Below are 14,442 nucleotides of genomic sequence, written 5' to 3'. Positions count from 1 at the left end.
AATCTGTCTAGAAAAAGTAGTGTGAAAATCGATTTCCCTTTTTCTTATATGTATGGCGGTAGGATCAACAAAAATGATAATCATAGTAACAATCATCATAACAAAATGAGATTCTTTTACCTATCTGACAAAGGGGTCGATTCACGAAGCTTACTTATTTTTCACCTTAAAGGGAACTTGAAGTGAGAAGAACATAGAGGCTTCCATACAGGGGCGTAACTAGGCCCCACCGGGCCCCCCTGCAGATTTTCTGAGCGGGCCCCCCCCCCCCCGGGGCCCGCTCGCGGCCATTTTGTGGGTGCTGGAGGGGTGGCAGCATGAGGGGAAAGCCTTGCCCACAGTCGGCGGGGAGAGGGGTAGTTCCCCCCTCTCCCTCACCTCGGGGCTCTCCCCTCTGCTCTCCCCTCCAGCTCGTAAGTGTCTGTGGGGCTGTGGTGGGCAGCGAGCGGCGGGCAGATACATACCCGCTTCCGTGCGTTCCATCGGAGACTTCTCCCTCTAGCGGCTGACGTCACTGACGTCAGCCGCTAGAGGGAGAAGTCTCCGATGGAACGCACGGAAGCAGGTATGTATCTGCCCGCCCCTCGCTGCCCACCACAGCCCCACAGACACTTACGAGCTGGAGGGGAGCGCAGAGGGGAGAGCCCCGAGGTGAGGGAGAGGGGGGAACTACCCCTCTCCCCGCCGACTGTGGGCAAGGCTTTCCCCTCATGCTGCCACCCCTCCAGCACCCACAAAACGGCCCCGAGCGGGCCAGGGGGGGGCCGGGCCCCCCCGCGGGCGCAGGGGCTGCAGGGCCTATTCCTACGCCCCTGCTTCCATATTTATTTTCTTTTAACCACTTAATGCAAACTGGATGTATACAGTATATACGTCCAGTGTAGTTGTGTAGAGTGCACCCCCAGTTTGTTACTAAATGAGATATCATTTTAACCGTGACAAATTGTAGAATACATTTTGGTGTGTTTTAAAGCTTGGACCCACGTCACATAAAACATAGGTAGGGACAAACTCAATCCAACTTAAAAAAAGTCATTTTTAAAATTAAGATCAAACAAGCAAAATTACAAGAGTCATATGTGGTAACATTTGAACCATGATAAGTAGTAGAATAGATTTTAAAGTGTTTTAGGGATGTGGCCCATGTCTTGTGTATTAATTTTAGTCACAAACTTAATCAAAAGCAATTCAATTTTCACATATTCTGTGCCAAAATAAAAGAGTTGTAAAATGAAAACAAAGTGACAGAACATAAAAGAAAATGCATATATTAGGAACTTGACTTGGCTTGTAATCATCGATAGTGTACAATGAGAAACCAAAACACTCAAAACAGAAAAAAGACACATTTATTTCCAAATACAATATTGTCACAATGGAGTCAATTCATAAAGCATTCCCACATGCGGTAATGCTCAAAACGGCTGACTTTACCGAGCACTTAGCAAAATGTCAATTCATAAAAGCTGTTTACCGCATGAAAAGCTGACATTCCCGAGCAGTGTGGTAAATTTCCGCCTTGTGCGGTGATTAACTCAACACATGTCACTAAATGTCAATTCATAAAGATTAGAGCAGGCGGTATTGGGACGGATAATACTGTCTGTTTAGAAAAGGTGATAAGGGTGTGGATAACAGCAAAGTTGAGACAGATCTCCCAGGCAGCAGCAGTGAGAGCAGAACAAACAAGGCTTTCCAGAATACCCCAGGCTGTGTTTTTTAACCTTGTGGGTACCTGTTTTTATATGTTTTTTACACCAGAAAGCCTGCATGTGCAACATTTCTTGAAGTTCTTCTAAGCTGTGGTAATTAAATAGATTGTTTAGAAAGACTAATAGACAGATTCAGTGCAGATTCAGGGCAAACAGAGGCAGTTTAAAAAAAATGCACATCTAAAGGGAAGTTGGGGATGCCTCTTTTATTGTAACGCTGTCTCTGCAGGAGAAAATGTATCAACTCAGGTAGCACCGCCAGCTTAGTTCGGGAAATCCCCGAACTTCTATCGCAACTGTAAACATTTTTATGAATTAGCACACAAAAGTCTAAAATACCGAATGCGCTATTTTCCCCACAAGATTTTTTCCCCCGCACAGCCTTTTATGAATAGAGCCCTATACTGTACATTGTACTAGGAACATAATCTAAATGTTGTTATAACCAGGATGGATAAACAAATACAATTTGTGGGTTTAACCACTTCACCACCAAGGGCTTTTCCCCTTAAAAAAACAGAGCAATTTTCACCTGTCAGAGCTCCTTCCATTCATTCGCCTATAGCTTTATTACTATTTATCACACAAAATGATCAATACTTTGTTTTTTTCCGCCACCAATTAGGCTTTCTTTGGAGAGGGGGGGGGGGGGTACTTTTTGCTAAGAATTATTTTATTCTGAATGTGTTTTAACAGGAAAAATAAAAAAAATTGAAAACATTCCTTATTTCTCAGTTTTCGGCTATTATAGTTTTAAAATAATACATGCTACTATAATTAAAACCCACACATTTTATTTGCCCATTTATCCCGGTTATTGCAACTTTTAAAGTTTTTCCCTAGTACAATGTATGGCGCCAATATTTTATTTGGAAATAAAGGTTTTTTTTTTTTAGTTTAGCATCCATCACTAATTACAAGCCCATCATTTATAAAGTAACATTAATATACCCTCTCGACATACATATTAAAAAAAGTTCAGTCTCTACGGTAACTTTTTATGCATTTTTCTTAATTGTGTTTTCTATTTTATTTTTTGGGGGGTTACTATTGGGGAGTGTGGGAGATAAGAGGTTCATTTAAAATGTAAAAATAGGTATTTTTATTAAAAAAAAATGTTTTTAGATGTAATTTTACTTTTTGGCCACAAGATGTCCTCGCGCAGAACTTCTTTATGTGCAGTATTACTACGTAAAGAGGAAGCAATGCGTGCACGTGTAACTATCGGGTTTTGTGAATGAAGGTGTTATCTATGAGATGTGTTCATTCACACGGGGACTTCTCAATTAATGAGAACTGTGTTCCCATTCACTGATCTCCCGGCTAACGATCGGCGGCTGTGTCAGTGGCAGGAACACGTGGGAGGACCAGGGGGTGCATGGCGGGGAGGAACGCAGTAGCTACATCCCTGCAAGAAGATATGGGGAAATGCAGGGACGAAGTTACTCGTCCTGGAGGAGGGTAACTGGTTAACCTATAGTTAGCACTGTTTATTGAAATTCTATAACGGATGAAAATGGAGAGATAGTGTTTTTTTCTTTTTGTTCCCTTATTTTCCCTTTAAAATGTAGAGAAAATAAGGTAATTACTTAACAAAAATATCGCCCACTAAAAGCCTAAAAGCAAGATTTTCCAGCATGTCCAATCGATATATGTGACCAATTTTGGCCCGAAGGTGTGGCACGGGTATGCCTTAAAGTGTCCCTCTTTCTAAACTCAAAAAGTTGGGAAATATGCTGACTGAATTGCTATTTTTTTCCCCTCAACAAAGCAAAGTTTTTTCCTTAAAATTCATAAGTGCATTGTTGGCTTCTTATAACAGAAGTTTTGTGCATGCTAACAGCCCCACATGTTCAGCAACCAACCAATCATGCACCACTTTAAGAAAGTGGGAGTGTCATGCAAATCATTCCTCTTTGAGTGTGTGAGCCCAGCATACATCCAAATCTGCTGCTTTATAATGAGTCAATAACGCTTCATTTTGCAGTGTCATTCATTCCAGCTTGCAGGCATCTCTTTGGGGCTGTTTCACATTTATCGCTGTTTATGAGGTGATTGTGGAGGGGCTTGGAACATGAAATCATTTTACATAGTAATTCTGACTGGAGGAGAAGTTATCACGCTAGATTCTTCACATTGTTTGTGGATTGATCCCCACAGCCAACAATCAGAGATCGTCCCTCACTGCATAACGTCCTGTGGCTGAATGAAGCAAATTGTCTTCTCAGTGGTCTTATCTTACACTCTTATTCATAAATATTCTGTTCCGCTTGGTTTTGCGCCCCCTGCAGGCCCTCCAGCGTCAGCACGGTTATATCACTGCAAGACACAATTGAAAAGGAGAACCGTAACATCTTTGACCAATTTGTTTATTAACAGGGATTACATACTGATGTGTTTTTTTTTTAATTATACATATAAAGTTTTGGATTATACAAATAAACGTTTAATACAAAGCACAGGCGTGACATTTGGGTTGCAAAGCATGCTGGGGTCTCTATTAGAAGTTCCTAATGTTGCCTGGATACCAGGATACCTGTAGGGAATCCATTTTAGACCTTCCATAGCTGAGGCTTTTGGAATAAGCTTGCCATCCGCTGGCTGCTGCTTGTAAGTCCCAAATGTTGAACAGTAATATGTCACATGTGCATGGTTCAAAAAATGACAGCAAAACATCAAATATTTGGTACAAAATATGAAATAGGAGGCTGCAAATGGAGAGCAACACTTGAAAAAAGGGAACTGATGCTTTAGGGACACTGTTCATGAAAGAAAGGGGCTGCTGTACGTGGATGTTACACATGGAAGAGGGGGCTGCACATAGAATGGGAGGGGCTGCTGTACGTGGATGTTACACATGGAATAGGGGGCTGCACATGGAATGGGAGGGGGCTGCTGTACATGGATGTTACACATGGAAGAGGGGGCTGCACAAAGAATGGGAGAGGCTGCTGTACATGGATGTTACACATGGAGGAGGGGGCTGCACATGGAATGGGAGGGGCTGCAGTACATGGATGATACACATGGAAGAGGGGGCTGCACATGGAATGGGAGGGGGTTGCTGTACATGAATGATACACATGGAAGAGGGGGCTGCACATGGAATGGGAGGGGCTGCTGTACATGCATGATACACATAGAAGAGGGGGCTGCACATGGAATAGGAGGGGCTGCTGTACACGGATGATACACACGGAAGAGGGGGCTGCACACGGAATGGGAGAGGGCTGCTGTACATGGATGTTACACATGGAGGAGGGGGCTGCACACAGAATGGGAGGGGCTGCTTTACATGGATGATACGCATGGAGGAGGGGGCTGCACATGGAATGGGAGGGGGGCTTCTGTACATGGATGATACACATGAGAGAGGGGGCTGCACATGGAATCGGAGGTGACTGCTGTACATGGATGTTACACATGGAAGAGGGGGCTGTACATAGAATGGGAGGGGCTGTTGTACATGGATGTTACACATGAAAGGAGGGCAGCGCATGGAATGGGAGGGGGCTGCTGTACATGGATGTTACACATGGAAGAGGGGGCTGCACATGGAATGGGAGGGGGTTGCTGTACACAGATGTTACACATGGAGGAGAGGCTGCACATGGAATGGGAGGGGGTTGCTGTACATGAATGATACACATGGAAGAGGGGGCTGCACATGGAATAGGTGGGGCTGCTGTACATGAATGATACACATGGAAGAGGTTCCTGCACATGGAATGGGAGTGGACTGCAGTACATAGATGATACACATGGAAGAGGGAGCTGCACATGGAATGGGAGGGGCTGCTGTACATGGATGTTACACATGGATGATACACATGGAAGAGGGGGCTGCTGTACATGGATGATATACATGGAAGAGGGGGCTGCACATGGAATGGGAGGGGGCTGCTGTACATCTATGTTACACATGGAAGAGGGAGCTGCACATGGAATGGGAGGGGACTGTAGTACATGGATGTTACACGTGGAAGAGGGGGCTGCACATGGAAAGGGAGAAGCTTCTGTACATGGATGATACACATGGAAGAGGGGGTTGCACATAGAATAGAAGGGGCGCTGCTGCACAAGAAAGTACAAAAGCACAAAAAGTATTAATCTGGCCCTGTATAGTGCGAATAAGGAATAGAACATTAGTAGCAAAGAAAGGAGTCTTTTTTTCTTAGTTATATAGCATTTTAATAACATTGCATCATTCTGTCATATTTGCAATTTTAAAACCACACTCTGTATTTTAAGCTTTCAAAACCACACTCTGTATTTTAAGCTTTAAAAAAGAGTAGAAATAATGACCCGTTGAAACTTCCTGCAGTAAAACCTTATCTCAAGCTGTCTCTCACTGTTTCTTGGCTGTTTAGGTGCTTCAGAAAACAGGACTGTATTGGACCCAGTGGGTTGGAGAGAAGCTCTTTTGCATAGAGAACAACTGAAGTTTTTTTTTTAACTCTTCCTGTACCCATTACTGCACACATGAGTGCAATGTAAAATATATGTAAATAGGTCAACTTTAAAGGATAACGAAGCCGAAATATGTAGTATAAACGGGTGTAGCTGGCATGTATGGTCTTCAGGCCCACCACTCCCCCGTTCTCCTTCCTGCCCCTCCAATCGTACTAATTTCCCTCTGGCAGCCTCTTCCGGGTCGCTGGAGTCGGGGATCACTGCGCCTGCGCTGGCCTGGCTGCGTGTATTCTACAGTGCATGACCATGGCCAGGAGTGCTCTGCGCATGCACATGACATAATCATGATATCACACACATGCTCAGAGTGCTCCCGGCCGCGGCCCCGCGCTGATGGATGCACGCAGCCGGGGCAGCGCAGTGATCTCCGACTCCAGCGACCTGGAAGTGGCTGCCGGAGGGAAATTAGCATGATCGGAGGGGCAGAAAGGAGAACGGGGGGGGGGGGGGGGGGGACATCAAGACGGCTCACCATACATTTTGTCTGGTGTCCTTTAAGTGAGTGAGAGAAAAAACTTGTGACATCTGAATCAGTTTCTTACCTCAATTTATTCTTATTCCTTTTCCTATAGTATTTCCCTGAAGAGACAAGGAAAATAAAATTATGAAATGTTACAGTCAAAATGCACATTAGCTCTATATGATGGGGGGGGGGGGGGGGGGATTTCCTGTAGGTAATAAATGCAGAGCGGCAGCAGAGTGGCGTATTATAAATTACCTTCTCTCGGTGGCGGTACAGGTCCTCTTCACTTCCTCTCCACATTATAGATGTCATGCAGCCAGCCAATCACCATGTAACTTCCGTCCACTGTCACATGACATGGTTCTGGACTGAAGATGCATGGTGATTGGCTGACTGCAAAGCTGACTGTATTGCTGCTCTACATTATATCCAGAAGCTCTGCAGGGGGGGAGGGGGTGTCAGTGCAATGTAGTTACTGTCCTGCCACTGAGAAATGTAACTGCGATGTGACATGTTTGCGTCTCTCTCTGTTTACACTGCAGCTACCCGACAAGCGTACAGTGAGAGGCGTAGCTATGGGTGGGCAAAGGGGGACACGTGTCCCCAGGCGCAGCACTGCGAGGGCGCTCAGCACAGTCGCTGCACCCCAACATGCAGGAGAGCCAGAGGTGGTTCGTTGAGATGCCTAAAGTGCCCCTGCTTCTCTCCGTCCCTCTGCAGAGGAGTGCAGAAACGTTACAGCAGCAGAAAAAGGGGAGCAAATGTAGCTACATAAACAGCACATGTGGCTATCTAAAGGGGGGAACATCTGTGGCTATATAAACCGGGAACATCTGGCTATCTAAACGGGGGAAGGGTGGCACCTCTGTCTATCTATGGGGGGAAGGGGGCATATGTGGCTCTGTCTCCACCCATGACCACGCCAACATTCTGATGCATGTCCCCGCCCATTTTTTGTGTGTGTGTGTGTGTGTGTGTGTGTGTGTGTGTGTGTGTGTGTGTGTGTGTGTGTGTGTGTGTGTGTGTGTGTGTGTGTGTGTGTGATTTAGATACAGTTTAAACACACTGTTTCACTTACCTGGGGCTTCTGCAGCTAGGGATGGTCGGAAATGCCAATTTCCGATTCCGCGGTAAATCCGCATTCCGCCATTGCCAAATACCGATTCCGCTTTCCGCTACCAATTTCCGCATTCCAATGCGGAATTTCCGCCGGAAATCGCGGAAATTCCGCCCGACTTTAACATCGATTTTCTCAAAAACTATAAGGACTTTTTGAAAACTTTTTTTTGCATCTTGTTCAGGAGATTCTGCTTAATAAACCCTGAAAATTTGGTGTTTCTAGGACTTACGGGGGCTTTGCTATTAACCGCTAAAGTCGGCAGATTTTTACTGTAATGTAAATGCAGAAAATAGGCTTTCCGGCGGAAATCCGCCTAACACACTTGCATTACCGATTTCCGTATTCCGATGCGGAAATGCAATTTCCGAGCGGAATTTCGGAAATTGCATTTCCGTGGAATCCGAATGAGCATCCCTATCTGCAGCCCCCAGCAGCCGGGGGAGAATTCAGGCTCCTGGAGGACCGGAGTGGGACAGGACGACTGCTGGGGGCTTGCAGAAGTCCCAGGTAAGTGAAGCAGTGTGTTTAAACTGTATCTACAGTTCTGCTTTAAGCTCCTAGGAAAATCACACAAAAAAAATTATAAAATAAAAAATGGGTGGGGACATGCATCAGAATGTTGGAGTGGTCATGGGTGGAGACAGAGCTACATTTGCCCCCTTCCCAAAATGCAGCAGGCAGAATAATTATGATGTGGGGAAAAAAAAACGCGCAGCAAATGCATTGCACTAATGACCTCATTCTCCAACATTTCCATTGGTTTTTAAATTGCAACTGAAGTGAGCAGAAAATAGAGGCTGCCATATTAATTTCCTTTTAAGCGATACCAGTTGCCTGGCAGTCCTGCTAATCTTTGGTTGCAGTAGTATCTGAATCATACCAGAAACAAGCATGCAGCTAATCTTGTCGGATCCGGGGAAATAAATATGGCAGTTTCCATGTACCTTTCACTTCAGTTGTCCTTTAAGTACCTAGTGTTTTGCAAAAGCTCAGAATAAGATCACTAGTACTAGTGGATTGGATCCTCACAGTGATTTACATGATCTGTCTATTCTAATGCAATTTTGCATTGCTAATTTGACAAGGGTGATTTATGCCTGAGGGTCTGTTTCCACTAGGAGCGGTGCGATGCGGCTACATAGCTGCATCGCACCGCAGGTGTCCTGAAACACATGCACGGCAATGGAAGAGTTTCCACTGCGTGCATGTTGTGCGGAGCGGTGTGGAGCGATTCGAGAATCTGCAGCATGCTGCAGATTCTCGCACGCCCGCATCCGCCCACAGCCGCGTCCCATCTCCTCCAATACACTTCCACATCGGGAGATGCGGAAGTGATGTGGCCGGCGGCAGAAGTGATACGATGCGGCTAGGTAGCTGCATTCGCATCACTTAGTAGTGGAAACGGGCCCTGAGTGTCTGTGGCCGCAAGTCCTCTAAAAACCAGTTGGTTTCTCATCAGTTGATTTCAAAGAAGAAGAGAGCGCACAGCAATTTACCAGTAATTCCAACAGCTAGACAATGCGCGTTGCGCAATTAGCCTGAGCCACGTTATCGAGGTAACGTCGGCTATTAAAAATTTTGAACAACAGAGGAGAGATGCACCTAAAACCAGGCAGCTTCTGAAATGACTACCAATATAGGTATGCAGAACCCCGTAAAGGCAAATACACACCTTGTAAACTATGCACTAGAGCCCTAACATCTGAATAAAAATAGAATGCAAACGTGAAAAATATCAAAATGGGTGCAGCTAGCCGAAAGGAAGACTTACAATTCTTAAGGTGGGTACACACGTCAGATAAAAGTCTTTGGAAAATGAAAGATCGCAGACCAATTTTACCCCCTTTCATGTAGTATGAGAGCCACACCTACACAGTCTATTCTATGGAGCTGGACTCCCCACCAGATAAAAATCTTTGCAAGATGCTGCACACAAAGACCCCTGTACACATGCAACAGATCAGTATCTGCAAAAGATCTGTTCCTGCAAAAGATCCATTCCTGCAAAGTGCATTCATAGTCTATGATATCTGCAGATCTCGTACACACCTTGTTTAACGGACAATTATCTGTAGATCAGATCCACCAGGTTGGATCTTCAGATCGGCAGATAATTGGCTGATCTGCAGATGAATGTCCATTAAACAAGGTGTGTATGATGATCTGCAGATATCATAGACTATGAATGCATTTTGCAGGAATGGATCTTTTGCAGGAACAGATCTTTTGCAGATACTGATCTATTCTGTTGCATGTGTACAGCGTCTGTGTGTGCAGCATCTTGCAAAGAATAGAATAGACTGTGTAGAGTATGGCTCTCATACTACATGAAAGGGGGTAAAATTGGTCTGTGATCTTTCATTTTCCAAAGACTTTTATCTGACGTGTGTACGCACCTTTAGACAGCAGAGGAGAGGTGGCAGCGTTTCCCAAGACAGGTAAATGCAAGGTGTGTATTTGCCTCTAGGGGGCTCTGCACGTCTCTGTTGGTAGTCATTTCAGATGAGGCCTGGTTTTAGAATGCACTGTGTTTTTCACGCTGCACTCTTTCCCGAGATTCTGCCCCTCCAGTTAGTGTCCTTGACTCCTTGACTCACTGTTTACGATCCATTCATTGTTTACATACTGACTAAAGCCTCATACACTTGCTCAACAAAAGTATTCTAACTAACGCCGATTGGCGTAAAGTCCTGGGGCGGGGATTTGCAGGAGATCGCGCGCACTCCAATGCGCGCATCTTCCCTTGGATGACGGAGCTCATCTAAGGGGGGACAGTTGAGGAGAAAAAAATTGTAAAATGTATTTAAAAAATAAATAAATAAATATTAAAAAAAAAAAAAAAAACATTCTTGGAGCAATCAGAGCCCACCAACAGAAAGGTCTATTGGTGGGCAGAAAAGGGGGTGGGGGGGATTCACTTGTGTGCTGAGTTGTTCGGCCCTGCAGCAAGGCCTTAAAAGCTGCAGTGGCCTACTTTGTATAAAATGGCCTGGTCACAGGGGGGGGGGGAGTTAAGCAAGTTTGAAACAACCAAAAAAAGTGGTTTGCTATTGTTCACACATTGTTTGCGACCCGATCGTTCTTTCCACACGAATCTGCACTTGATTCCGTACTCGATTGTCTTATCTTCATTCGATATCTTTTTCCATTCACCGCTATGACAAATCGAGAGCGGAAACAATTGGGAGCAATTTCGGACATGACGGATTTTATCAATCGGATCCATCTATCGCACGGAAAATCGTACCGTGTGTATAAAGGCCCATACACACTTCGGATTTTTCCGAACGACGGGTCGTTTGAACGTCCCGTCGTTCAGTCGTCCACACGCTAAATTGGGCGTGTGTACAGACTGTCGTTCGGGTGATAAGACTGGTTTTGAGCGATCCGCCAGACCAGTCTTATCACCTGAACGACAGTCTGTACAGACGCCCAATTTAGCGTGCGGACGACTGTACGACGGGGCGTCGTTCGGAAAAATCCGAAGTGTGTATGGGCCTTTAGGCATAAGATGCTGCTAATGCCAATCCAGTAGTTGGATTGACTTGAGCTGCGTCTTATCAGTTGTTTGAACAATAGCAAACAACTTTTTTGGGTTGTTTCAACTTGTCAGCAATCCTATTGATTAACATAGGATCCGTTCCCCTCTGTTAGGGTCCGTTCCATTACGATACGCTACACAGACAATTTTTTTGGCCAACGTGACCCGGGCCAAACTCTCAATCCAAGGTGTTTCTGTATAGTGAAAAATATCTCAGATAAGCCACTTACATACAAACAGAAGCCCGGAGAGGAGCACCAAAGCGATGATGAGGACCACCACTACAATTATAATGGGATTAAACGAACCTCCTTCTTCAGTAAAATCTTCCCTTCTCTCTCCCACCTGCCGGAATACACAGAAATTACTGAGCAGTACGGTAACAGACACAACACTGTACCCGGCTACGGGAGGGGGATTGAGTCCGTGGCCACTCAGCCCACAATAGGGCTCAGTTAGACAGCTTTCAGAGGGGCATGCAGTGGACCGAGAGCACAGCGAGGGATGTGAAGGACTACAGGGGGCTGAAAGAAGCCCCAGGTAAGGTAAACTGAATGCCTTTGTGTCACTTAACCCTCTGGGGACCGGCATCCTCACCCCCCCCCCCCTTAAGGACTAGGCCATTTTACATGGGGGGGGTCGCATTTGCAGTGGTCAGAGAGCCGGATCCCCAGTATTGTTAGGTGGGCATGGTGTCCCCAATGTGGCCAGGTGTCCTGAGTATTGCCAGCAGCCTTTACTCACCTCCCAGGCTCGAGTGGTGAGCAGCTCTAGCCTCTCCACTCTCACTGCCGTTAAGTTCCGGGTCGCGGCTTGATGATGTCATCAAACCGGGACCCGACACTTAAGACAGAGCAAATGGGGATGCCGGCCAGAGCGGAGGGGAGGGACGATCGCTGGGGGAACGTCAGAAAGGTGAGTGTATCCTCTTCTTCCCCTCCTACCACCGCTGCTCTAATAGTGATCACTACGATCGGCCAGCCATCGTAGTGATCACGTGATCAGGAGCCAATCGCAATGTCTGCTGATCAATGAGGGGAGATGTCTGCTGTCTTATGACAGCTTAATCTCCCCTCTCGGGTGCGCACGATCCTATGCCGCATCAGTGTTGGACAGCCACAAGTGCGGCGTAGGATTTACTACACTCAGTCTCCAAAAGGTTTAAGAGGAACTTTAACCAAGGATTTAATTTCATCCCAATCTTATAGATCGTCAGGGGGGTCTGTATGACTGATATTGTGGTGAAACCCCTCCCACAGGGTGATGTCATGGCCATGGTCCTGAAAGTTTGCTGCCTGTAAACCTGATTGCATTGTGGGAAATAATGGCTTTTTCCAAATGCCAAGAAACCAGTATCTCCCTCTGTGCATAGAACTCTCAGTAGCGAACATTCTGTACAGATTAACTGGCAGAACTAAAGATGTCACCATCAGTGATACATTTCAGAATGTAAATTAAGGAGAGGAAAGATTTTACAATGGGCAAACACATGCTAAATAATCTGTAAATGAATATTGTAAAAAATAAGCTATTTTATTCTTTATGTTTTTTTTCACTACAGTTTCTCTTTAAATGTCCCTTTAATACATTACATACTGGTAATTACTGAATAATAAAATTATTACCATCCATGTGTGTCCAGAGATCGCTCTGTCAGCTACCACACCACACTGCCCTGCATTGCATAACTTACTTACCTAGTTTAATTTCTGGAAGGACTGAGTGTGATTATTCCACACAAGGAGCTGGGGTGGGGTGGGGGGGGGGGGGGGGTGGTGGCTAGATTGACGACATATTGGAGGTACGTAAAACACGCCACAACAGACTGATCTATCATGACAGAGCCGATCAGATGATAATCACTGGTAATCAGCAGGGACGGATTTAGGCCAAGGTCTTCTAGGCCATGACCTAGGGCACCACAGAAACAAGGGCGCCAAAGCAGCAGGCTAAACTGGTGCAGCATATGCAAGCTTGCAAATGCTGCAATGCAGGAGATCAGGCGAGCGCCTGACCGCGGTACTCTGCTGCTAGCCGCCTGTGCAGCAGCCACCTTGCTCTCTGTGCACGTTTGCATCATGGCCGGCAGCTATGGACTTGGGCAGCATTGGAGATGGAAAGGAAGAGGAAGCTTCTGCACTGGAGACAAGTGGAGAAATGAGTGACACAGATGGCTGCTGCACTGCAGTGGGAAGTACCTATACTGAAACGGGGGTTGGGAAAAGGAGGGATTAAGGGAGTCATCTGGCTACCTATACTGGGGGGTCATCAGGCTACCTGTACTAGGGGGAAGGGAGATGGAAACATCTTGCTACCTATACTGAAGGGGGGCGGCTGGTGACAGTGGCCTTGGGCACGGGCAGTAAAGAGTACAAATCCGGCCCTGTTAATCAGTAAAAAACACAGGTATCTGTCGATGATGAACAATCATTCTATTTAAAACCTTTGTGTTATGTACATCCAGATCCTCAGTTTTGAACTACCGCTAATGATGAATCAGTAGACCATCAATATATCTGATGGCTGCATGACAATGTGTCATGCAGCCATCAGATGATGATCCTTTGTTAGTTGAACGAACATTATCAAGCATGTTTAGGTAGCTTAAGTGATCTCCCCCAGGCCTTCATGTAATTAAAGCGGCAGGAAATTTGGGCTCAGGGCAAAACCAGAAAATGTCTCACCCTGCTCCTGCAAGAGTCCCGGCAGTGTTAATTACTATTCCCACTCCAGGCCGCCATGGACCCAGGGAAAGACGTAATTCGGCTTCCAGCTACTGCTGGCGGCCAAACTACACTGTTTTTAAAGTAACTTGGACTCCTACTTTTGATGGCACACAAATTACTTTTAGAGCGTCGCTATAGCCTTAATTCCCATTATAGCATATGGTGGCACATGGTACGCCCAAATTTCCAGAGCCCCTTTTGCCTGTCTCGCTCCATCCCCAGGTTCAGTGCTGAAGTGCGGTGTTCAGGCGAATTTGAAACGATGTTTGGAATTCAGATACCAACACTAGTTCTAAGCTCTGCACTGTGGATGAACATAAATTTATAGCTGCATTATTGCTAGGGACGATTTGTGAGCTGATGCCAATGGCTTATTTCCTCTTGTGAGATTTGTATCAGTCCATAGG

General features: G+C 45.7%; 1 protein-coding gene across 2 annotated transcripts in view; it reads right to left on the bottom strand.

Annotated features, from left to right (window-relative positions):
• Window positions 1-2,420: 2,420 nt before the first annotated feature.
• The window catches only part of LOC137561725 (hepatitis A virus cellular receptor 1 homolog), a 50,705-nt gene continuing 38,683 nt past the window's right edge, over window positions 2,421-14,442 (bottom strand). For both annotated transcript variants that reach the window (XM_068273063.1, XM_068273064.1), the window contains 3 exons: window positions 11,540-11,654; window positions 6,728-6,764; window positions 2,421-4,031 (listed from right to left, as the gene is read on the bottom strand). In XM_068273063.1, coding sequence (XP_068129164.1) covers window positions 3,959-4,031; window positions 6,728-6,764; window positions 11,540-11,654 — 225 coding nt within the window. In that variant the 3' untranslated portion in view covers window positions 2,421-3,958. The remainder of the gene's footprint in view (window positions 4,032-6,727; window positions 6,765-11,539; window positions 11,655-14,442) is intronic.

Source organism: Hyperolius riggenbachi, chromosome 3 (genome assembly GCF_040937935.1).
Source record: "Hyperolius riggenbachi isolate aHypRig1 chromosome 3, aHypRig1.pri, whole genome shotgun sequence".
Taxonomy (NCBI): domain Eukaryota; kingdom Metazoa; phylum Chordata; class Amphibia; order Anura; family Hyperoliidae; genus Hyperolius; species Hyperolius riggenbachi.
Note: the sequence above shows the minus strand (reverse complement) of the source record. Positions and strands in the feature narration are given on the sequence as shown.